Below are 26,512 nucleotides of genomic sequence, written 5' to 3'. Positions count from 1 at the left end.
CTAGGTTCATGTTTTGTGGCCGGAGTCCGCACCTTTGGGGGGGGGGGGGGGGGGGTACTGTCACGCCCTGACCTTAGAGATCCTTTTTATGTCTCTATTTGGTTTGGTCAGGGTGTGATTTGGGGTGGGTATTCTATGTTCTATTATTTGAATTTCTATGTTTTGGCCAGGTAGGGGTTCTCAATCAGGACAGCTGTCTATCGTTGTCTCTGATTGAGAACCATACTTAGGTAGCCTTTTTTCCCACCTGTCTAGGTGGTAAGCTAACTTTGTTGTGGGCACTTAGCCTTTAGCTTCACGGTTGTTTGGTATTGTTTATTGTTTTGTCGGCGTCATCACCTAATAAAAGGGAATATGTACGCTCACCACGCTGCGCTTTGGTCAAGTTCTTTCAACGGCCGTGAGAGTAGCATCATACCCAAGAAGATGCTTTAAATCGTTTCAAAGGTGCTTCTACAAAGTACTGAGTAAAGAGTCTGAATACTTATGTAAATGTGATATTTCATTTGTTTTTTAAATTTTAATTTAGCACAAATTTCTACAAACATGCTTTGCTTTGTCATTATGGGGTATTGTGTGTAGATTTATGAGATTTTCAAATTTTTTCGAATAAAGCTTTAGCGTAACAACAAATGTGGAAAAAGTGAAGGGGACTGAGTACTTCCGAAGGCACTGTACATCAACAGCTGTCTCATTCTGAGATATCAAGAAACACTCTGTGTCAAAAAGGAGACTTTGTTGGCTCATGCTGCTACTCAGTACAATGAAAGGATTTGAGACTTGACATCAGGGTTGTTTTGCTCCTAGCCTGCAGTGCGAGCTAAGGCGCAGATGATAGTGAGTGTACAGTACACTCTGTCTCAGGGGAATAGGCCATTCTAAACTGTGGTAATCACTAAGGACAGAGAGCATCTAATCCACTTCACTCCATAGATCAAGAGAGGCTTACATCCAGTTAATTTATCAGGCAATCTGAGGCCTTGCCTTGCTCTAGGTTAGGTATTCTATTGGTGATGTCTTGCCATTGTTATTCAGTTCTGTTCTGTGGCTAGCTCACAATCCCTATTAATTGTTTTTTGGCACGCCAATTTGATTGTGAGTCCCGCTTGTCATTCATTCGGTTCACCTCTAAGCCATGAAATGAAATAATTATTTTTTTAGTTCTGAATTCCTTGTGTTATTAGTATTCGGTTGGTGTTGGATGAATACTCACTTTTTTATGTGGTTGTTTAACCCTTAGCAGAGGCAATGTTAAAATACTGCATGTAAATCTCTCTCCATTTTTTTTTTTTTGATGCTAGTGGTTGTATTAATTTGGGATCTACCGCATCCCACAACTGTCCCAGACTATGTTTGGAATATTTATTTCTTGCAGAGTAGAATAGGTCAACATTTGTACTCTGGGGGATAGTACATTGACACAGGCTAGTGCTTTTGCTGTTCGTTAGACATACTCATCTTGTTGGCTGACGAAAAGTAAATGTGGACAGTTCTTCCAATATCTTCAATATGCACCTCGGAATTGGATAAGGACACGCGCAGTTGTGTCCCGATGTGTCTGTCTTCACCTGTAGCCTGTGAGAATGACTGGATCAGGTGACCAAGTGCCATGTGAGTGAGAAGTGCTTTGGAGCATGTAGCTGAGAGAAGGGAACTATGATGATTATATTCAGCCCAAGGGCACAACGTCCAGGCCGCAAAAGGCATAGATTTTTTTATAGGGCCACACAAAGGGGATGCCGCTGGGAAATTCAAGGCATTATCAAGTGCTTGTCAAATTGTGAATGAGAGACTAATGAAGTGTGTACAGCCTGCTCAAAAAAACTAAGCAGAGCTCATGCCTTTCATGCGACTTCAGAGCTCATTAGAGTCGCATCACTCAGCCTTAGAATGTATTAAAAATCAAAACATGAAGCCCAACGTTTGTATAACAACTGAAGTTACATAAATAACTCTAAATGAAGCAAATAGGAGTACTTGTTTCTTAACCGTTCAACACAGAATAGCCGCATTTGCTCACTCCCTCAAATCATTTGGAGAAAATATCCTTTCTATTTTGTTCAGCTATTGCATTCTTCATACTATAAAATAATGCCACGGTATTCTAAGCAAACATTGTCTGCTAAATGAACTAGTGTATCCCACATTCATATGTTATGGTATAGCCAGATCAGGGCCTAAAATATGGACAACGCAGAGTATGCTATTCTGTTCTTCTGAAGTAGACTACATTTTCTTTATATCATGTTTCTTTAGACGTGTCTAAAAGAAATAATGGATTTATTGTGATGGTGTAGGCTATATTACATGAATTTATTAGACTTTTTAAGATGTAGATGTTCCAAAGGTCTGCATCAGTAGCTTGTAGGCTATGCGTGGAAGCCAGTAGATGCTAAATGTGTTTATGTTAATTAACGGTCAATTACTGTGAGACCGGCAGTTATTTGCTTGACAATCACCGGCTGACAAAATGTCATGACCGCCACAACCCTAGCAATGCTCATCAAAAAAAGAATCGCCCTCCCTCATCTTAAACTTCACCGACCGCCACTGCCATGTATTCTCAAATTGAAAAGGGTGAGGGAGCGCCGCTCCCCTGTGCTACAGCAGCACTACATCCCTGCATGTCACATCTAGTCACTCACTGTGAATAGCTGATGCTGATGCTCTGAACTGAACTTGTACTTCAGAAATATGTACAGTTTCATCATCAGCGGATAGCCTAGTTCGCCGCCTACGGCTCTTGGCAACGGTGCTGTGTTTGAGAGCATTGCAAAGAATGTACCCATTATCAGACTTGCTGTGCTCGCAGGGTGTGAATGGAGGAGCTTTTAAAGTGTCACACCTCTCAGAGTGGATGGGTAGTAGCCCGGTAGTGGACGATGTATGCTCATCATTGCTCCAATGGGACAGATCGGTCTGGTGCTGCTGCTGCTGCTGCTGTTGTTTTGGGGTCTACTTCATTGGGGTCTCCCTTAAATTTGTGTCAGAACGTACTGCTTGCTTCGACAATACAGCCCCATCCATCCATCAGGGTGTGATTTGGGGTGGGTATTCTATGTTCTATTATTTGAATTTCTATGTTTTGGCCAGGTAGGGTTCTCAATCAGGGACAGCTGTCTATCGTTGTCTCTGATTGAGAACCATACTTAGGTAGCCTTTTTTCCCACCTGTCTAGGTGGTAAGCTAACTTTGTTTGTGGCACTTAGCCTTTAGCTTCACGGTTGTTTGGTATTGTTTATTGTTTTGTCGGCGTCATCACCTAATAAAAGGGAATATGTACGCTCACCACGCTGCGCTTTGGTCAAGTTCTTTCAACGGCCGTGAGAGTAGCATCATACCCAAGAAGATGCTTTAATCGTTTCCAAAGGTGCTTCTACAAAGTACTGAGTAAAGAGTCTGAATACTTATGTAAATGTGATATTTCATTTGTTTTTTAAATTTTAATTTAGCACAAATTTCTACAAACATGCTTTGCTTTGTCATTATGGGGTATTGTGTGTAGATTTATGAGATTTTCAAATTTTTTCGAATAAAGCTTTAGCGTAACAAAATGTGGAAAAAGTGAAGGGGACTGAGTACTTTCCGAAGGCACTGTACATCAACAGCTGTCTCATTCTGAGATATCAAGAAACACTCTGTGTCAAGAAGGAGACTTTGTTGGCTCATGCTGCTACCTCAGTACAATGAAAGGATTTGAGACTTGACATCAGGGTTGTTTTGCCCTAGCCTGCAGTGCGAGCTAAGGCGCAGATGATAGTGAGTGTACAGTACACTCTGTCTCAGGGGAATAGGCCATTCTAAACTGTGGTAATCACTAAGGACAGAGAGCATCTATCCACTTCACTCCATAGATCAGAGAGGCTTACATCCAGTTAATTTATCAGGCAATCTGAGGCCTTGCCTTGCTCTAGGTTAGGTATTCTATTGGTGATGTCTTGCCATTGTTATTCAGTTCTGTTCTGTGGCTAGCTCACAATCCCTATTAATTGTTTTTTGGCACGCCAATTTGATTGTGAGTCCCGCTTGTCATTCATTCGGTTTCACCTCTAAGCCATGAAATGAAATAATTATTTTTTTTAGTTCTGAATTCCTTGTGTTATTAGTATTCGGTTGGTGTTGGATGAATACTCACTTTTTATGTGGTTGTTTAACCCCTTAGCAGAGGCAATGTTAAAATACTGCATGTAATCAAATCATAATTTGCAATTTGTTATCTTCTAGAGAATACTCTTTGTCATATCTGTGATAATTCAATCAGAAATAATATAATTTATCCTTTAAAGTGCTGCTCTTTGTTTGCTACAGGAGGAAATTAATTAATTGATATGGCCTTTCCGATGGTATCCTATAATTTCTCATTGTTTTATGCAATTGCGACATTGAGTACTTTCCCCATTTTCCATTAACCTAGCGCGCTAAGAATTACACAACCATTACACAACAATAACATCTGGGCACTTCCACGCTAACAGAGTGATGCTGAGCAGGGTTGGGCTTATGTTCAAATTGAAGGCAGTCAATTCAGGAAGTAAACAAAAATTTCACTACAATAATCAAAAAAATAACATTTATTTTCAATGACTTTTCCATAAACTGAAAAGTAGAAGCTATTTATTTCAAAAGTTAAAGATTTCAGAATTCTCAATTCAAATTACTTTCTTGAATTGATTGCCTTCAATTCTAATTGAGCCCAACCCCGATGCTGAGACTCAGATGTTTTACTTTAAAATGTATTTGCTAATTATGCTAAGTACATGGTGCTTAATTAACTAATCTGGCTGAATTAGAATCAGTGTGATGCGCTGTGTGAGTGTGTGTGTGTGTCTGTGTGTGTGTGTGTGTGTGTGTGTGTGTGTGTGTGTCAGGCAGTGTGAGCTGGGCTGATACAGAGACTGAGGTGCAAACAGCTGCAGGCTGTGGAGATAGGGCTAAGGCTAAGCAGCGTGGGCCGATGGGGAAATTAGACACAGCAAAAATATGAACCAAGTCACAAATATGGCATCACATTAAAACGGGCGACTCGGGTTCACTCAGCCTGATAATCTCAAGGGATTGCTGTTGGATACAGACTAATTTGCTCCAATCTCCAGTGGTCTGACCTGGTGCATGTGTGTTGTTGAGTGATTTTAGGTACTTAGGCAGAGCAGAAGTGATGGATTGCATTGTTGTTTGCAATGTAGTAGCCAGCTACGGGGAGGTAGGCTACTCCCTAGGGTATGCAGGCCTAAACTCTACCAATGTATCAAACCTGTTGGGTTAAAAATAAGACAATCATCGAAGCTATCCAAGAATATGCTTTGGTCCATTGATCATCTGTGTTTTATTGTCCCTGGTGCAGCTAAATATAGACGTGGTATATAAATACACACATAGTGTTCAACATCATTACGTTGCCCTAAATATCACATAATGTATTGGACTGGGGTGATATTTTAGTTTCACAGGTGTTGTGGACACATTACAGCCATTGTGAGGTGTGGAGTAGGTGTGTAAAATAGAATTTGCCGCTCTAGAATATTCTCCCTCGTTCAAAGCAGGCCTGATTGATAACACTGCTGATTTCTGTCATTGTTTGTCCAGACTGTCCCAGGTTTTTAACCTGGTCTGGTAGAAACGCAACGGAAAGAAAAATATGTGGAATTCATTCTTTGCAGACTTTCCAAAATAGTTCAGCGTCATTCTTTCCATCCAGACATTCGAAAAGAACACCGTGACCGTCCCATACTTTTCCCCCCGCTGACATTCTAAAAGAATTATTCTGACATTTTTTTCCAGACAAAATGGGAGCGAAAAACAGCAAGCTGACCCCAGAGGTGATGGAGGATCTGGTGAAGAGCACGGAATTTAACGAGCACGAGCTGAAACAGTGGTACAAAGGCTTCCTGAAAGACTGCCCCAGTGGACGACTCAATCTAGACGAGTTCCAACAACTCTACGTGAAGGTAGCTACAGAACGCTGTCACTCTGCCCTCATCTGACTGCACACTATTACCTATAAAGTGCACAACTTTTCACGAGATCCCATCAGGCTCTGGTCAAAGGTAGTGCACTATATAGGGCATAAGGGTGCCATTTGGGGTGCACCCTAACACTGTCACTTTGCCAACATCTGCATAGACACAGACACTTTTATCAGCAATGTATCTATATGGTAGAGTAGAGTAGAGGAGTGGAGAAGAGAAGCACAGTGCTACATGGCTTCAATTTCCTCACTAGTCCAAGTTTTCTAAAACCATACAACTCAATACTCTACAGACATTTTAAGAACTAGCGGAAATGCAAAGGTTTTGGTGGTTTGTAAGGATAACAGAAGCGTATGTCATCGCAGTGGCAGAGCAATCGAACCAACATGATACTATGGCAAGCTCAATGAAAGTACTGTAATGAGTAACGGGAACATTACAGAACGCGATATCATACTCCTCTCCTATTCCCTCAGCTGTATCTGTTATGTTATTCGTTCCCTCTTGTATCTGGGCAGGAAACGGAGCACTTTGATTAAAATCTCCTTTAATATTATTACTCAGGGAAAAGTCTTCAAAAAAGGAAATTAATTCAATTAGAACCCATGAATTATAAATGTTTTAGGTCTAAATACATTAGATAGCTAACATTTCATTAAAACTATGTTCAATCTTTATAATCTTCTATTTAATGAATCGAAATAAGAACATTAAGGTCTTGTACCCTTAGACCACTTTGTATCCTATGCTGTATGAATATTGACCATATGTACAGTGTCATGGGTAGATTTATGATTAGTGGATATATAGCCACTTACATCATTACCTTGGTCAGTCCTCTCAGGAAATGCCACGTAATGAAAGACCATTACATTAGCCATGTTACAGAGTTCTAATGGCACGGCTCGAAATACCAACGCTGCTCAAGATTGTTTCCGGAATGGCACCCAATTCCYTAGATAGGGCTCTGGTTAAAAGTAGTGCACTATGGGTCCAGGTCAAAAGTAATGCACTATAAAGGAAATARGGATGCACCCATAGTCTGCTTTAGTGGAGGCTTGAGAACACGCTACTATACATAAACACACATTCAAATATACAGTTGCAGTCGGAAGTTTACAAACAACTTAGCCAAATACATTTAAACTCAGTTTTTCACAATTCCTGACATTTAATCCTTGTTCAAATTCCCTGTCTTAGGTCAGTTAGGATCTCCACTTTATTTTAAGAATGTGAAATGTCAGAATAATAGTAGAGAGAATGATTTATTTCAGCTTTTATTTCTTTCATCACATTCCCAGTGGGTCAGAAGTTTACATACACTCAATTAGTATTTGGTAGCATTGCCTTTAAATTGTTTAACATTTCGGGTAGCCTTCCACAAGCTTCCCACAATAAGTTGGGTGAATTTTGGCCCATTCCTCCTGACAAAACTGGTGTAACTGAGTCGGGTTTGTAGGCCTCCTTGCTCCCACACGCTTTTTCAGTTCTGCCCACAAATTTTCTATAGGATAGAAGTCAGGGCTTTGTGATGGCCACTCCAATACCTTGACTTTGTTGTCCTTAAGCCATTTTGCCACAACTTTGGAAGTATGCTTGTGGTCATTGTCCATTTGGAAGACCCATTTGCGACCAAGCTTTAACTTCCTGACTGATATCTTGAGATGTTACTTCAATATATCCACATAATTTTCCTGCCTCATGATGCCATCTATTTTGTGAAGTGCACCAGTCCCTCCTGCAGCAAAGCACCCCCACAACATGATGCTGCCACCCCCGTGATTCACGGTTGGGATGGTGTTCTTCAGCTTGCAAGCGTCCCCTGTTTCATCCAAACATAACAATGGTCATTATGGCCAAAAAGTTATATTTTTGTTTCATCAGACCAGAGCATATTTCTCCAAAAAGTACAATCTTTGTCCCCATGTGCAGTTGCAAACCGTAGTCTGGCTTTTTTATGGCGGTTTTGGAGCAGTGGCTTCTTCCTTGCTGAGCGGCCTTTCAGGGTATGTCGATATAGGACTCGTATTACTGTGGATATAGATACTTTTGTACCTGTTTCCTCCAGTATCTTCACAAGGTCGTTTGTGGTTGTTCTGGGATTGATTTGCACTTTTCGCACCAAAGTACGTTCATCTCTAGGAGACAGAACACTTCTCCTTCCTGAGCGGTATGACGGCTGCGTGGTCCCATGGTGTTTATACTTGCTATTGTTTGTACAGATGAACGTGATACCTTCAGGCGTTTGGAAATTGCTCCCAAGTATGAACCAGACTTGTGGAGATCTACAATTTATTTTCTGAGTTCTTGGCTGATTTCTTTTGATTTTACCATGATGTCAAGCAAAGAGGCACTGGGTTTGGAGGTAGGCCTTAAAATACATCCACAAGCACACGTCCAATTCTCAAATGATGTCAATTAGCCTATCAGAAGCTTCTAAAGCCATGACATCATTTTCTGGAATTTTTCAATCTATTTAAAGGCACAGTCAACTTTGTGTATGTAAACTTCTGACCCACTTGAATTGTRATACAGTGAATTATACGTGAAATAATCGGTCTGTAAACAATTGTTGGAAAAATTACTTGTGTCATGCACAAAGTAGATGTCCTAACCGACTTGCCGAAACTATAGTTTGTTAACAAGAAATTTGTGGAGTGGTTGAAAAACAAGTCAGAATGACTCCAACCTAAGTGGATGTAAACTTCCGACTTCAATTGGAAATGCAGGCGGCCTACATGTACAGCCTCTCGGCCCCAATTGGGGTTCTGTGTGACTGGCTGAGAGGGTTTTGTACTCCGACACTTTGGAGAACATTTTACTGTAATACACAGTCAATGCATTGAGTGCACTGTGGGTGAACATTATGTACCATACAGACTACAGAGTGGCGTTCCACAGAGGTTTTAAAGGCTGATGGCTGCTGACATGTTAACCTTTTATTGTGGCATTCTATTTGGTTTCCAGGCAACAGGATATCAGTGATAAGGTTTTAATTTCAATCCAAAGGCTCAGATAGTGAGAAAATGGATGATGGTCACATCAGCTGGACAGACTGTTCCTGTTAAAAGGAACGGTGTGTTTGTGCAAATGCGTGGGAGTGCTCACGTGTGTGTGTGTGTTTGAAGGTATGTTCGATGTGACTTACATACACTCCCCTACGTATATATTTTGACAGATAAGCAAAAACATTTAATTTGGCTCTACACTCTTCCATTTTGGATTTTAGATCGAATGTTTTATATGAGGAGAAAGTACAATGTCACCTTTTGCATACATACAGTGCTTTCAGAAAGTATTCAGACCCCTTGACTTTTTCCATATTTTGTTAGGTTACAGACTTTTTCTAAAATTAATTAAATCGTTTTTTTCCTTCATCAATCTACACACAATACCCCATAATGACAAAGCAAAAACTGTTTTCTAGAAATGTTTGCTAAATTCTAAAAATAAAGAAATGAAATAAAACATGTACATAAGTATGCAGACCCTTTACTCAGTACTATTTTGAAGCACCTTTGGCAGCGAGTACAGTCTCGAGTCCTCTTGGGTATGACACTACAAGTTTGGCACATCTGTATTTGGGGAGTTTCTCCCATTCTTTGCTGCAGATCTCTCAGGCTCTGTCAGCTTGGATGGGGAGCGTTGCTGAACAGCTATTTTCAGTTTTCTCCAGAGATGTTCGATTGGGTTCAAGTCCGGGCTGAGCCCCTCCTGAGCACTCTGGAGCAGGTTTGCATCAAGGATCTCTCTGTGCTTTGCTCTGTTCATTTTTGCCTTGATCCTGACTAGTCTCCCAGTCCCTGCTTCTGAAAAACATCCCCACAGCATGATGTTGCCACCACCATGCTTCACCGTAAGGATGGTGCCAGGTTTCCTCCAGACGTGACGCTTGGCATTCAGGCCAAAGTGTTCAATCTTGGTTTCATCAGACCAGCAAATCTTGTTTCCCATGGTCTGAGAGTCTTTAGGTGCCTTTTGGCAAACTCATAGCAGGCTGTCATGTGGCTTTTACTGAGGAGTGGCTTCCGTCTGTCCACTCTACCATAAAGGCCTGATTGATGGAGTGCTGCAGAGATGGTTGTCCTTCTGGAAGGTTCTCCCATCTCCACAGAGGAACTCTGGAGCTCTGTCAGAGTGACCACAGGGTTCTTGGTCACCTCTCTGACCAAGGCCCTTCTCCCCCGATTGCTCAGTTTGGCTGGGTGGCCAGCTTTAGGAAGAATCTTGGTGGTTCCAAATTTAAGATGGATGGAGGCCAATGTGTTCTTCAATGCTGCAGAAATGTTTTTGTGCCCTGCCCCCGATATGTGCCTCAACACAATCCTGTCTCTGAGCTCTACAGACAATTGCTTTGACCTCATGGCTTGGTATTTGTTCTGACATGCACTGTCAACTGCGGGACCTTATATAGACAGGTGTGTGCCTTTCCAATCATGTCCAATCAACTGAATTTACCACAGGTGGACTCCAATCAAGTTGTAGAAACGTGTCAAGGATGATAAATGGAAACAGGATGCACCTGAGCTCAATTTCGAGTCTCATAGCAAAGGGTCTGAATACTTATATAAATGTGTTTCTATTTTTTGTTTTGAATAAATTTGCTAAATTTTCWAAAAATCGGTTTTTGCTTTGTCATGATGGGGTATTCTGTGTGGATTGCTGAGGAAATTACATTAGATTTTGTCAAAAGTTTATTATTTGGTCCCATATTCCTAGCACACAATGACTACATCTAGCTTGTGACGCAACACACTTGTTGGATGCATTTGTGTTTCGTTTTGGTTGTGTTTCGATTATGTTGTGCCCAATAGAAATGAATGGAAAATAATGTATTGTGTCATTTTGGAGTCACTTTTATTATAATGAATAATATAATGTGTTTTTGAACACTTCTACATTAATGTTACAGATGCACAAAGATCATGCCCCCAAAACATTCTAACCTCTCACCATTACCAATAACAAGGGAGGTATTAGCATTTTTTGGTTGGTATGATCTGCGTTCGTCTGTAACTGATTATGCATAATTATTATCATATGATACGAAAATAGCGTCTTTGGCCACTCACAACAGTGGTGGGTTTGGCCTTCGAAGGAACAATGCATATGTAGAAAACATCTCATCCCTACTGTAAGATATGGTGTTGGTTCTTTGATGTTATCTGGCTATTCTTCTTCCATTGGTCCTGAAGCCCTTGTTAAGGTCAACAGTTTCATGAACAGCATAAGGCCATTTTAGTCAAAAATATGCTTGCCTCTGCCAGGGGGCTAAAACTTGGCTGCAAGTGAATTTTCCAGCAAGACAATAGCTCCAATCACACATCAAAATCCTCAAAGAAATGGTTAATTGACCTCCAAATCAACATTTTGCAATGGCCATCCCAGTCTCCGGACGTGAACCTCATTGAAAACCCGTGGTTTGAATTGAAGAGGGCAGTCCAGAAGCACAGACAAAGGATATCAAGGATCAGGAAATATTTTGTATGGAGGAGCCCACTGGGCACAGACTAGTTGAATCAACGTTGAACCAACGTGGAATAGACGTTGAATTGATGTCTGTGCCCAGTGGGAACGGTATAAGATCCCTCCCATGTGTTATATGATCTCATAAAACGTTTTMGTAAAAGGCTCAGTGTTGTTATCCTCACAAGGGGAGGGTGCTGGAGTACTGAAAACAGGGGATCCAATAGTAAAGAATTAACTTGTAAAACAACATCTCTTTCTCTGAGCAATTGTATTAGTATAAAATAATATTTAAAAAATAAACATTTTGAGCATACAATAYACCACAGTATTTGTGTTATTTATTTTATACAGTCTTTTTTGCTCATCTTCATCAAGGGATCCAATAATTTTGGACCGCACTGTAGGTATGAAAATAACCTAAAATAAAAAGGTGACATTCTGTTCTGSCGCCTCATGAAATGCTGACGTATAGAGCCAGATGTACACATTTTAGCAGCACCGTCCATCTAAATATGCAGGGGAGTGTATGTTCAGTGATCGTGAGAGAGGGGGGGATGAGAGAACAGTCGGCCATGACATAATGCTTTTGAATGGTTCACAAACCATCCACCTGAGACAACTGTCCAGRTGCCATTTCTGTCACCGTGCTAAATACTGAAGTCTCTCGACTTCTATTGTCAACTCTCTAGAGTCCCAGTGTGCTCCAATAGGCTACGTTAAAACTACATTCAATCTTTCTTTTCAATCACTCCTTTTTCATTTCAACTGTATTTGTAGTGGCAATCCTTTTGTAGGAATCAAGGGGAGTAAACCTTTTTTTGGGGGTGAGCGCAATATCAGTGCATGCTGAAGGCATAGCTTTGGTGTTTTTCTTTTTTGCCTCTGTGGTGGTAGATTCTGTTTTGATGCTCTCTGTTGTCTCTGATTGCATGCGCAGCTGCGTACCAATGATTTCCAGTAATAGTTTTCCAGACCGAACTCAGWAATCAATCAGCTGTAAAGATTGAGATGCGTCATCGTGAGCACAATGAACTGCTAGCATGTTTGTTTTCAACTTAAGCTAGTGATTTTTCCCACATTTTTTTWATGTTACATCCTTATTCTAAAATTGATTTAATTGTTTTTTCCCTCATCAATCTACACACAATACCCCATAATGACAAAACAAAAACAGGTTTCTAGATTTTTTAGCAAATGTATTTAAAAAACTACATAAATATCACATTTACATAAGTATTCAGACCCTTTACTCACCTTTGGCAGCGAGTACAGCCTCAAATCTTMTTGGGTATGATGCTACAAGCTTGGCACACTTGTATTTGGGGAGTTTCTCCCATTCTTCTCTGCAGATCCTTTCAAGCTCTGTCAGGTTGATGTGGAGCGTCGCTGCACAGCTATTTTCAGGTCTCTCCTGAGATGTTCGATAAGGTTCAAGTGCGGGCTCTGACTGGCCCACTCAAGGACATTCAAAAGACTTGTCCCGAAGCCATTTCTGTGTTGTCTTGGCTGTGTACTTAGGGTYGTTGTCCTGTTGTAAGGTGAACCTTCGCCCCAGCCTGAAGTCCTTAGAGCTCTGGAGCAGGTTTTCATCAAGGATCTCTCTGTACTTTCCTTTGTTCRTCTTTCCCTCAATCCTTCTAGTCTCCCAATCCCTGCCTCTGATATACATCCCCACAGCATGATGCTGCCACCACCATGCTTCACCGTAGGGATGGTGCCAGGTTTCCTCCAGACGTGACGCTTGGCATTCAGGCCAAGTTTCATCAGACCCGAGAATCTTGTTTCTCATGGTCTGAGAGTGTTTTAGGTGCATTTTGGCAAACTCCAAGCGGGCTGTCATGTGCCCTTTACTGAGGAGTGGCTTCCGTCTGGCCACTCTACAGTAAAAGCCTTATTGGTGGAGTACTGCAGAGATGGTTGTCCTTCTGGAAGATTCTCCCGAGGAACTCTGGAKCTCTGTCAGATTGAACATCGGGTTCTTGGTCACCTCCCTGACCAAGGCCCTTGTCCCCCGATTGCTCAGTTTGGCCGGGCGGCCAGCTCTAGGAAAAGTCTTGGTGGTTCCAAACTTCTTTCATTTAAGAATGATGGAGGCCAYTGTGTTCTTGGGAACTTTCAATGGTAACTGCATTTTTTGGTACCCTTCCCAAGATCTGTGCGTCGACACAATCCTGTCTCTGAGCTCTACAGACAATTCCTTCGACCACATGGCTTGGTTTTAGCTCTGACATGCACTGTCAACTGTGGGACCTTATATAGACAGTTGGGTGCCTTTCCAAATCATGTCCAATCAATTGAATTTACCACAGGTGGACTCCAATCAAGTTGTAGAAACATYTCAAGRATGATCAATGGAAACAGGATGCACCTGAGCTCAATTCYGAGTCTCATAGCAAAGGGTCTGATTACTTATGTAAATAAGGTATTTCTGTTTTTGTTTATTTTTKTTTATTTGCAAAAATGTCAATACAACGTTTTTTGCTTTGTCATCATAGGGTGAGTACATTGTGTGTACATTGATGAGGATTTTTTTTATTTAATCCATTTTGGAATTAGGCTGTAACGTAACAAAATGTGGAGAAAGAGAAGGAGTCTGAATACTTTCCGAATGCACAGTATTTTAATAGCAATGTTGAATAATACAATATTGGCTGTCAAGCCAATTACAGAATCTCATATTACTGTAGCCTCCTATTTCAATTCTGAAAAGTTTTTGTGATGTAATGACATTTGTTTATGATGATAATTATTAGTTGTTGGCTTAGGTCGCTAGCTAACTACAGTATCTTCAACCTAGCCTACACTCTCAAAAATTCTGGGTTGTTTGGATGACCCAACTGCTGGGTTGCAGGTGTAACAGTATAACTTTAAACCGTCCCCTCGCCCCGACACGGGCGCGAACCAGGGACCTTCWGCACACATCAACAACGGTCGCCCACGAAGCATCGTTACCCATCGCTCCACAAAGRCCACGGCCCTTGCAGAGCAAGGTGCAACACTACTTCTAGGTTTCAGAGCAAGTGACGTAACTGATTGAAACGCTAGTAGCGCGTACCCGCTAACTAGCTAGCCATTTCACATCCGTTACACTCACCCCCCTTTCAAACTCCTCCTTTTCCGCAGCAACCAGTGATCCGGGTCAACAGCATCAATGTAACAGTATAACTTTWGACCGTCCCCTCGCCCCGACACGGGCGCGAACCAGGGACCTTCTGCACACATCAACAACGGTCGCCCACGAAGCATCGTTACCCATCGCTCCACAAAGGCCACGGCCCTTGCAGAGCAAGGTGCAACACTACTTCTAGGTTTCAGAGCAAGTGACGTAACTGATTGAAACGCTAGTAGCGCGTACCCGCTAACTAGCTAGCCATTTCACATCCGTTACACAGGCATTGGGTCACTTAGTTGGGTTGTTTCCTTAAAAAGAGCCGGGTAGGGTTGTTGATGCTGGGTTATTGATGTTGGGTTATTAAGATATGACCCAGAGGATCAGATCAGAAAACTGCAGGCGTGGTTTAGTCGGAGCGTGGCTTTCAGATACTTGTTTTTGGCCACACGAGACAGTAAATGTCATTCCTGTTATTCTGTTCTGTTGTATTGTCATCACATATTAAAGATGGAATCCTTATTAATGGCGAAGCTTGCATTTGTTTGCGATATTACAAAAGCTAAAAAGTTACTGCAAACAACAAACACAGTTTTTTTCCCCCTCTGACATCATTGCACAACCGAAAGAATAGCAGAATATGTAATGCATTTTCTTACCACGTTGTGCGACGCTCCTCACCAGAAGTTGACCAAGGAGTGAAAATTTATTCCTGTCCCGTCTTGTCCTGTCAAATTTTTTCCGTATTTTCCGACTCACGCAACAGTTTTATAACCCCGGAATTATCCTGTCCGATCCTGATAAAAATCACTCCGTCCCGTGCTAATTTTTACGTGCAGAAATCAGAAATAACTTCATTAATTGCTAGTCTCTCTGTCCCCCACTCTGCATGAAGAATTGCATTAGTGGAAACCAAGACTATTCTCAGGGCAGGCCTGATTATGTTCAAGTCATGTTGTGCATAATTTGAGCATTTTAGCTAAATAAATAGATAAAAGTCACCTTGTCCAAGAGAGATTTACACGGTTATCAAAACGTCACACCAGGGTAAGCCTACACGAAACACAGCCCTTATTTTAAGTGTTCCTAAAAAACGATTGGAACCATTTCCTTGTTTGAATACTAGGTTTTATGGGTATTTTGACTCATACTGCGGTACTCTATCTAGGTTCCGGGGTAATGACAGTGGTGTCAGGTAAGTGACTGGGTTGCCCGTGTGTGTTTGGTCTTGCTGTGACGATGTAGATGTTGCCGAGTCATCAGTGATGAACAGCAGAGTAATGGACTTAATGTATGGTTCCTGCTGAATACAGCCTTCACACTGTAATTAGCCTAAGGGGAGCATATGCACTGGGGGAGAAGGGGGGAGCAAATGTGCACTTGGTGCTGTATTCTAATGATGAGGATTTTTTTTTGTTACCCTTATTTTACCAGGTAAGCTGACTGAGAACATATTCTCATTTACAGCAACAACCTGGGGAATAGTTACAAGGGAGATGAATGAGCCAATTTGAACCTTGGGAGGATTAGGTGGCCATGATGGAATGAGGGMCAGATTGGGAAGTTAGCCAGGACACCGGGGTTAGCACCGCTACTCTTATAATAAGTACCATGGGATCTTCAGTGACCACAGAGAGTAAGGACACCCGTTTAACRTCCCATCCGAAAGACAGAACCCTACACAGGGCAATGTCCCCAATCACTGCCCTGGGGCACTGGGATGTTATAATTTTTTCAGACCAGAGGAAAGAGTGCCTCCTACTGACACTCCAACACCACTTCCAGCAGCATCTGGTCTCCTATCCAAGGACCAACCAGAACCAACCCTGCTTAGCTTCAGAGGCAAGCCAGCAGTGGGGTGCAGGGTGGTATACTGCTGGGGAGGAGGAAGATGAGGAGGAGGATTTGGTCAACACTGTCAATCTTTTCAGTATAAAAAGTTTACACATGAGTACATCTGAAACTCGGTACATCACTAGCATACAATACACAGTGCAGTACATCACAATACTGTAACTGAAAAGAGATAAATGGCAATGTGCATTGGCAACCGGCCTTGGTTTCTAATGAAAGACTCGCAGTGACATCACCCGCCACCCCACAGAGCACCATGCAGTAGTCTGCAGGACCTTGGTCTCTCTACACAGCAGGGGATCACGCTGATCGAAACCCAATCCAACTCAGCCTACAACACCGCATGCTCGCACACAGAGCACGCATAGGCACACACACACACACACACACACACACACACACACACACACACACACACACACACACACACACACACACACACACACACACACACACACACACACACACACACACACACACACACACACACACACACACACACACACACAAATGGAAACCCAACCCAGCCCTCACACTGCACCACACCAGGAGACACAGAACAGTAATGACCTGGATTGATGGGATGGATAGATAGATTCTGGTTTGGTGCTTCTCACTTCCGTTGCTGTAGGGTGTTTGATGCAGAGGGCTGGTGTGTGTGTGTGTGTGTGTGTGTGTGTTGTGTGTGTGTGTGTTGTGTGTGTGTGTGTGTGACCCCCCCTCCTCCCAGACATTCGGAGTATTACTGTCACAAGTTTAGAATGAATGACGTTGTCGGTGCTTTTATTTCCACAAATGGAAACAGTCATATGATCAGTGACAGAGAGAGACGAGGCCAGCAGCAATCAATAATATGACAAGCAGCTCTCGCWCAGCCCAATCAAAGCTCTTCTCTGTCCCGGCAACTCAATGGCRGAAAAAGCTTCCMCCTAACGTCAGGACAGCGGAGCCCCTTCCCATCTTCCCGAAAATCTTCTGAAACCATACCTCTTCAAAGAGTACAGTATCTTTAAAAAAAAACACGGCGCCCCCGGTCCACCTGTCTTTTCCTACTAGCACTGAGGGAAAATGTACTTACTAAGATATGTGGTTATCTCACCTAGATATCTTAACCATAAAATCCCCAACAGGGGTYAATTTTGACCCCAAGGGTTCTGTGTTAATATGGAGAAATRAAAAATAATCGCTCTTTTGTATACTAGTGGTTTACGACGAAGTTGAAAAATGTGGACATAATAGTAAATGTTGTGATAAAAGCACACTGAAAAGATATAGATATGGACCCACCCCAGATTTGGCCCCTGGGGGGCGTGTCAGACACTATAACCCCAAAAATAACTGAAAAATGTAAATACATTCYAGTCAATGTCTCCATACCAAGTTGAGAGTCTCACCTTTCAGATACAATTGGGTTGATTCAACTGAGTTGATAGCCCGTAGCGTTCCAAAGTTAGAGATAAAYAAACGTCTGATGGCACCGGAGCCCATATCGCCTATTACACCCATATCGGTGGCCTCCTACAGTAGGTCCTACCGGTATATCAGATTAGCCCAATGATCAATTCAATTTCTCAGCCTCTGAGTATCACAGAAACAGAACACTTTGAATGAATGACAACTTTCATAAGTGGCTATGGATGAAATTRATCAAAATAGCTGTTCAAAACATGAAAAACATACACAGGGTTCAAATGAATGACCTAGTTGTAAGTCGATCTGGATACGAGTGTCTGCTAAATGAAGAAAATGAAGRAAAAAAATGGAGCGTAGACTCTTAGAAGTGCAATCTGAAATATTTATTGATATTCAATTAATGATGTATACCAATTGATTCTTGAAGAATATTGTCACGGCTGTTGAAGGAGGAGGTCCAAGGTGCAGCGTGGTGAGCGTACATTTTCTTTTATTTAATAAAAATGACGCCGAACAAAACAATAAACACTACAAAAAACAAACCGTGAAGCTCAAAGGCTATGTGCCCTAAACAAAGTCAACTTCCCACAAAGACATGTGGAAAAAAGGGCTACCTAAGTATGGTTCTCAATCAGAGACAACGATAGACAGCTGCCTCTGATTGAGAACCACACCCGGCCAAACACAAAGAAATAGAAAACATAGAAATAAAGAAACTAGAATGCCCACCCTAGTCACAACGTAATAAAATGTGGAAAAAGGGAAGGGGCCTGAATACTTTCCGAATGCACTGTATATTCTGGGCTATAAAGAGGTAAGACAGTTATATTATACTAAGCTCATTAGGTATTATGTTATATTTGTCACACCCTGGCCATAGAGAGGTTTTTATTCTCTATTTTGGTTAGGCCAGGGGGTGACAAATATAACATAATACCTAATGAGCTTAGTATAATATAACTGTCTTACCTCTTTATAGCCCAGAATATACAGTGCATTCGGAAAGTATTCAGGCCCCTTCCCTTTTTCCACATTTTATTACGTTATAGCCTTACTCTAAAATGGATTCAATAGTTCTATTCCCTCATCAATCTACACACAATAMCCCATAATGACAAAGTCAAAACAGGTTTTTAGAAATGTTTGCTAATTTACTAAAATTAAAAACCTGAAATACCTTATTGACATAAGTAATCAGACCCTTTGCTATGAGACTCGTAATTGAGCTCAGGTGCATCCTGTTTCCGTTGATCATCCTTGAGATGTTTCTACAACTTGGAGTCCATCTATGGTAAATACAATTGATTGAGCATGATTTGGAAAGGCACACACCTGTCTATATAAGATCCCGCAGTTGACAATGCATGTCAGAGCTAAAACCAAGCCATGGGGTCTAAGGAATTGTCCGTAGAGCTCCGAGACCGGATTGTGTCCAGGCACAGATCTGGGGAAGGGTACCAAAAAATGTCTGCAGCATTGAAGGTCCCCAAGAAAGTGGCCTCCATCATTCTTAAATGGAAGAAGTTTGGAACCACCAAGACTCTGCCTAGAGCTGGCCGCCCGGCCAAACTGAGCAATCGGGGGAGAAGGGCCTTGGTCAGGGAGGTGACCAAGAACCCGATGGTCACTCTGACAGAGCTTCAGAGTTCCTCTGTGGAGATGGGAGAACCTTCCAGAAGGACAATCATTTCTCAGCACTCTACCAATCAGGCCTTTATGGTAGAGTGGGCAGACAGAATCCACTATTAWGTAAAGGGCACACGACAGCCCGCTTGTAGTTTGCCGAAAGGCACCTAAAGACGCTCAGACCATGAGAGATTCTTTGGTCTGATGAAACCAAGATTGAACTCTTTGGCCTGAATGCCAAGCGTCACGTCTGGAGGAAACCTGGCACCATCCCTACGGTGAAGCATGGTGGTGGCAGCATAATGCTGTGGGAATTTGAACGGAGCAAAGTACAGAGAGATCCTTGATGAAAACCTGCTTCAGAGCGCTCAGGACTTCAGACTGGGGCGAAGGTTCACCTTCCAACAGGACAAGAACCTTAACCAAGACAATGCAGGAGTGACTTCGGGATAAGTCTCTGAATGTCCTTGAGTGGCCCAGCCAGAGCCCGGACTTGAACCCAATCTAACATCTCTGGCGAGACCTGAAAATAGCAGTGCAGTGACGCTACCCATCCAACCTGACAGAGCCTAAGAGGATCTGCAGAGAAGAATGGGAGAAACTCCCCAAATACAGGTGTGCCAAGCTTGTAGCATCATACCGAAGAAGACTCAAGGCTGTAATCGCTGCCAAAGGTGCTTCAACAAAGTACTGATTAAAAGGGTCTGAATACTTATGTAAATGTGATATTTCAGTTTTTTATTTGTAATAAATTTGCAAGACCTGTTTTTGCTTAGTCGTTATGGGGGATTGATGAGGAAAAACCCCAATTAAATCAGTTTTAGAATAAGGCTCTAATGTAACAAAATGTGAAAAAAGTCAAGGGGTCTGAATACTTTCCGAAAGCGCTGTATATATTTTGTCATTTAGCAGACACTCTTATCCAGAGCGACATACTGAATGTATACTGAATGTAGTGAGTGCATACATTTTTCCTACTTGTCCCACAACAAACCTGGAGTCTCTCTCTCTCTCTCTCTCCCCCTCTGCCTAAGTATGTCTGCAGTGACGGTGGTCTAAAAATAGCAGCTGTCATTTGAAGCGCTCACACGCCATGCTCCATCACTGTCACAACAGAGGGAGAATTGAAAAGAGTAGTATATTGTTCACTTCATTCTGTCTGAACTGGAGTCATTTATCAGTATTTCGTACAGCAGTGGAAATGTTTGTGTGAAGTGATGCATAAATATAGAGGCAGCATCAGCAGAGGTAACATCAGTATGTTAAATATTTTTTTTCTGTTATGATTAGATGAGATTGAAATGTATCTTGATATTGGCTTTGTGTGTGACACAAGCTTCCATGGAAGCTAGTGGAAGCGTCTTGGTGAAGGGGTAGACCACAGAAAATTGCCAACTTTAATTTAAAGGGGGGATATGGGATTGGTGAATCCATGTTTAGACTTTTAATGCCTAATTAGCTAATGCAAAGCAGATTAGAAACATACTGTATATCATGTTTAATTTAAACCTATTGGCAAGAGGGAACTTCCTCCCTGACCTCTGTGGCTTAGCTGAGCTCCCTAACTGAATTGAACTATCTATTGGTTAAAGAATAGCTGTTGCAGCAGCGTTGCAGAGTAAAGACAGAAAGTCAAAGCCAAACAAGGTTTTATAATTTTTTCTAAAGGACATAAATTGGCCTTGCTTCCCTAATCAATAGGAAACCCATATGGTGGAATGAAGACATGGATAAAGAGAGTTTTAAGAATCAATCAATCAAGAGAGTCTTCAAGAATCAATGGCTACATGTCATTAAGTTAAAAGTTGAAATATAGATGTACCAATCTCAGATTCCCTCTCTAAATTACAGTTGGCAATTTTGGGATGAAGTGCAGTTCAGGCTTACCTTACACCACTTAAACTACAGTTGGCACATCCTCCCCTGGCCTACTCTTTCTGTCACCCTAAGGTCTCCCACCAGCCCAGTCAGTCTTCCCCACCCCACCCCAACACTAGTGGCTGTGATCTATTGCTGCTGGGGCTGGGGATGGAGGATGGTGTTGGGAGAGAGGCTGGGTCTAGGGATGGGGCTCAGGAATGGACATGGAGGATGGGAGTGGAGTTGGGGCTGGAGCTAGGGGCTGGGGAACTGGCTGGAGCTAAGGCTGGGGCTGGAGCTAGGGCTGGGGCTGGAGCTAGGGGCTGGGGAACTGGATGGAGCTAAGGCTGGGGCTGGRGCTRGGGCTGGAGCTAGGGCTGGGGCTGGAGCTAGGGGCTGGGGACAGGGCTGGAGCTAAGCTGGGGCTGAGAGCCTGCGTCATACATCAGACTGTGAGAAACGTCACATTTACCAGAGACTACTTAGGGATAGAGCCCCACCCTAGATTTCTCAGTGATGTCCTTTTCTCACAGAAGAGCAGCAATACAACTGCTTCACTGCATGGTTCACTTGGCTTTATAGTTCTTGTTATTAGATTTGAGCCGTTAAGAAAATGCCTTAACATTGTCATTGTTGAATTGTGCAAAATAACTTGTGGTTATGTTCATGTTGTTAATTATAAACTCATCCCCCAATGCAGGAAATGTGTGATTATTAGACTGACTGCATTGTGACTAGCTGCATTCATTGACCCAATATACAATACTTCCCTCCCAGTTTTAGACAGTAATAATCAAGTAAAAATCAAGCCAGAGAGTTTATGATCAAACATTGGCACTTCGTTTAAATCAATTAAATTAATCTAAGAACGATGTAATTTAACGATCTAGGAATCATCAATGACTTTTCGGACCATGAAAAATTTATAAAATCATTAAAGTATTAATTTATTTTGCCTGCCAAAGTTTGTTCAGCTACTGCCACTTTAGAGGTGTTAAAAAGCTTTTATATACTGTAGGTCTAACCGTGCCTGGGACTGTGTGTGTGTGTATGTGTGCGTGTTTGCGCGCAAGCATGTTAGGGCTCGGCGATATAAACAAAAATCCATATTGCGATAATTTGCCTAACTTGATGCGATAACGATAAATAGAATGATTCCTTTATAACATTAATGTGCATCACAGTTAGTTTTTTTAATTATTCTTTAAAACTACTATTTGATTGTAGCCATCAATTGTCCCATTAACAATCACCCATATTAGCAAACTTATTTCATTTCAAACTTCTAATTTCTCTAGTACAGGCTACTCATCGTAATGAATGATATCAGCCAAATGCCTGCGATAAGTGATCGGTATTGTCTGTGTCGATCATTTTCATCTTATCGTCCCAGCTCTAGTTTGTGTGTGCTGGACTGGGACTGTAGCAGAGCAGCAGAGTAGAGGGGGGATGTGTTGTGTTGTGCCAGCCAAGCCCTGTTATCCCGCAGGCCAACTGCCCATCTAATTCAATCACTAGAGAAAGGGCAACATGCCCGTCCACTGCTCCTCTGACTCTGGCTGCAGCGAGGGAGAGAAGGGGGTGGGGGAGAGAGAGAACAAGAGAGAGAGAGGGGAGGGAGGTTGAGAGGATGGGAAAGCGAGAAAGTGTGAGAGAGAGAGAGATGCTACACTAAATAGGATGATGGTGTGAACTGAACTCTTTTTAATTCACTGCATAACAAAGAGAGTGTTCTCTTAATTAGTGCTCCCTGTGGTCTGTTTTTAGCAATGGTAGGAGATGTAAGGAGACATGGTTCAGTGTTATGTAAGGAGACAAAAATTCAGTGTTATTCTACATTAGTGTTGTCAAGATACTATAATTTTGGCTTTGATACCGATACCAGGTTTAGTATCACAATACTTGATACCAAAACGATACTCGATACTAAAATGATAAGATGACAAAAGAATTAAGCTTATTAGCTAAAAATCACAGAATAACCTTTATTATTTTTTTATTCATTTTTTTTTTATTTATTTTTTTACATTGAACAATGTTGATAACTGGTAGAACAACCAAATTAACAAATAGTATGTATTCTATATTCAATTTCTTTCTAAAATAAAACACTATATTAAATAACAGAAGAATATCTTAAATGATCCTTATGCAAAACCCTATCTGAGACTCTCAGCAAACAAAATCATATTACAATTACATCTAAACTGTTTCAAAATTTAATTTGATACATATCAGTGTTAATTTGTTAATCTATGGCCATAATATTGGGTCAAATGACATTCCTTAGACCTATGATTAATTATTAATCACAACTAATAGTTTAGTTCCAAAACGACATAAACAACACGTTGAAGCTAATTTCTGAAGCTTCTACACTCGGTGGCCAGTTTATTAGGGACACCCACCTAGACCCCCTTTGCCTCCAGAACAGCCTGAATTATTCGGGGCATGGACATGTTGCTCATTTGTTTAAAAAAACAAGGTCAAAGGACCTAACGTGGCCAGGAAAACATTCCCCACACCGTTACACCACCAGCCTGTACCATTGACACCAGGATCGCTCCAGAATGGGACCATCGACTCATGCTGCTTACGCCAAATCCTGACGCAACAGGAACTGGGATTCGTCAGACCAGGCAATGTTTTTCCACTCCCCAATTTTCCGGTGTTGGTGATTGCATCGCCACTGGAGCCGCTTATTCTTCTATTTAGCTGATAGGAGTCGAACCCAGTGTGGTCGTCTGCTGCAATAGCCCATCCGTGACAAGGACCGACGAGTTGTGCGTTTCGAGATGCCATACTGTTGTACTGGCCCGCTTGTTAGCTTGCACAATTCTTGCCATTCTCCTTCCACCTCTCATCAGCGAGCTACTTTTGCCTACGGACTCGATGTGTTTTGTTTGTCGCACCATTCTCCGTAAACTTTAGACACTGCTGTGTGTGAAAAGCCCAGGAGGCCGGCTGTTTCTAAGATAGTGGAACCAGCGTGCCTGRCACCGACGATCATACCAAGCTCAAAGTCGCTTATGTCACTCGTTTTGCCCATTCTAAGGTTCAATCGAACAGTAACTGAATGCCTTGATGCCTGTCTACCTGCTTTATATAGCAAGCCACGGCCATGTGGCTCACTGTCTGTAGGAGTGATCCATTTTTGTGAACGGATGGTGTACCTAATAAACTGGAACCTGAGTGTATATTGCAATAGTCTACACACCTTATGATGGATTTTACACCGCATAATACGATTCCCAGAGTGCATTTCAACTCCCAGGGTGCAACGCTCCGCCCAGGGCTGCTGGCTGGCTAGTGGCTACTGCTAGCAAGCCCAGACAAATGCAAAATAATCTAAATATATTGCTGTCATGGTTAAGTTAGCAGTGAATTTCACATTACTTYTGCGTTGTAATCATATTATAATGCTTACATGAATGTCATGCTGAATATATGTTCACGTCATTGTCACTCAGAAACAATTTGAATTTAGTTGCTAGTAGAATATTATTACAATGCAAATGTCATGTGTAAATATATGTCTGCACTGCACTGCTTTGTAACCCCTTTTGCATAGCTGTTTCAGTGGGCTGGCCCTCATCTGCTCTGTAAGCAACTTTTCCCATATTTCCCTTCTGGAGCCAGTTTTGCCAACAAGCTGCGGGCATGGAAGTATTATGCTTTCGTAAGAAGAAGCCAGGCGTCAGCATTTTCTCTCTCTTGCTTGCTTCGCAAAAGTTGCTTGCACTGTTTCAGCTGCATGCGCAAGCACAAGTAGATTGGCTAGCTTACTACTGCCCCTTTGAGGAGATTCAGACAAATGATTACACAGACTCAAACCTCTCAATCCGTATATGATGTGAAACACATTTGACAGAAGTACCGGAAGTAAAAAAAAATCTAATATTGTTTTTCATGTTCTCGTATGGAAAAGTAGAGAAGTTTCGGTAYATCAAATCAAATGTATTTATWTAGCCCTTCTTACATCAGCTGATATATCAAAGTGCTGTACAGAAACCCAGCCTAAAACCCCAAACAGCAAGCAATGCAGGTGTAGAAGCACGGTGGCTAGGAAAAACTACCTAGAAAGGCCAAAACCAAGGAAGAAACCTAGAGAGGAACCAGGCTACGAGGGGTGGCCAGTCCTCTTCTGGCTGTGCCGGGTGGAGATAACAGAACATGGCCAAGATGTTCAAATGTTCATAAATGACCAGCATGGTCAAATAATAGTAATCACAGTGAACAGGTCGGGGTTCCATAGCCGCAGGCAGAACAGTTTAAACTGGAGCAGCAGCACGGCCAGGTGGACTGGGGACAACAAGGAGTCATCATGCCAGGTAGGCATGGTCCTAGGGCTCAGGTCCTCCGAGAGAGAGAAAGAAAGAGAGAATTAGAGAGAGCATACTTAAATTCAAAACAGGACACCGGATAAGACAGGAGAAATACCAGATATAACACTGACCCTAGCCCCCCGACACAAACTACTGCAGCATAAATACTGGAGGCTGAGACAGGAGGGGTCAGGAGACACTGTGGCCCCGTCCGATGATACCCCCGGACAGGCAGGATATAACCCCACCCACTTTGCCAAAGCACAGCCCCCACACCACCAGAGGGATATTTTCAACCACCACACCACCATGCTGAGGGGGAAGCGGAATAATTTGTGGCTTATAAGTAAAGTCTATATTTTGGCTGAAAGATACATCTACCAGATGGGGAACTGTGAAACTCACTCAGCCTGAAGTGTCGCCCCTTGTGCAATTGAAGAAGGCTCTTCAGGAGGTCGGGCAGGTGTGTTTGCGAGGCAAGGGTCCTGAGTCTGGGCCTCAGTATAAGCTCAGTCAGGGGGAAGCGGTACTCACTAATCGAGCAGTGTAGCCTTTACACACGCACAGACATCCCCATCGCTGTTATTTTGAGTCCATGCTCTGGTATACTGTAGGAGGACTGGACTGTGGTGAGTAGTGCAGCGCGAACAGGGTCACAGAATATGGAGGAGCATTGGTGATCTGAGCACATTAAGTCTAGGCTAGTAGACTAGGGGCAACCCCAGGGCCCGCATGAATAAATCATTTCAGAATAGGAGTGCTGATCTAGGATCAGTTTAGCCTTTTAGATCATATTGAATAAGATTATATGGACAGGGGTGACCTGATTCTAGATCAGCTCTCCTGAACAGATAAGGGAGGCTAGGGCTGTCCCCGGGCTTACCTGGCAG

General features: G+C 42.3%; 1 protein-coding gene across 1 annotated transcript in view; it reads left to right on the top strand.

Moving 5' to 3' along the window:
* vsnl1a (visinin-like 1a) overlaps window positions 1-26,512 on the top strand; it is a 66,564-nt gene that overhangs the window by 11,620 nt on the left and 28,432 nt on the right. The window contains exon 2 of the mRNA XM_023974148.2: window positions 5,779-5,945. Within this exon, the coding sequence (XP_023829916.1) occupies window positions 5,784-5,945 (162 nt within the window). The 5' untranslated portion in view covers window positions 5,779-5,783. The remainder of the gene's footprint in view (window positions 1-5,778; window positions 5,946-26,512) is intronic.

This window comes from Salvelinus sp. IW2-2015, linkage group LG28 (assembly GCF_002910315.2).
Source record: "Salvelinus sp. IW2-2015 linkage group LG28, ASM291031v2, whole genome shotgun sequence".
NCBI lineage: Eukaryota > Metazoa > Chordata > Actinopteri > Salmoniformes > Salmonidae > Salvelinus > Salvelinus sp. IW2-2015.
This window is presented reverse-complemented; position numbering and strand designations above follow the sequence as displayed.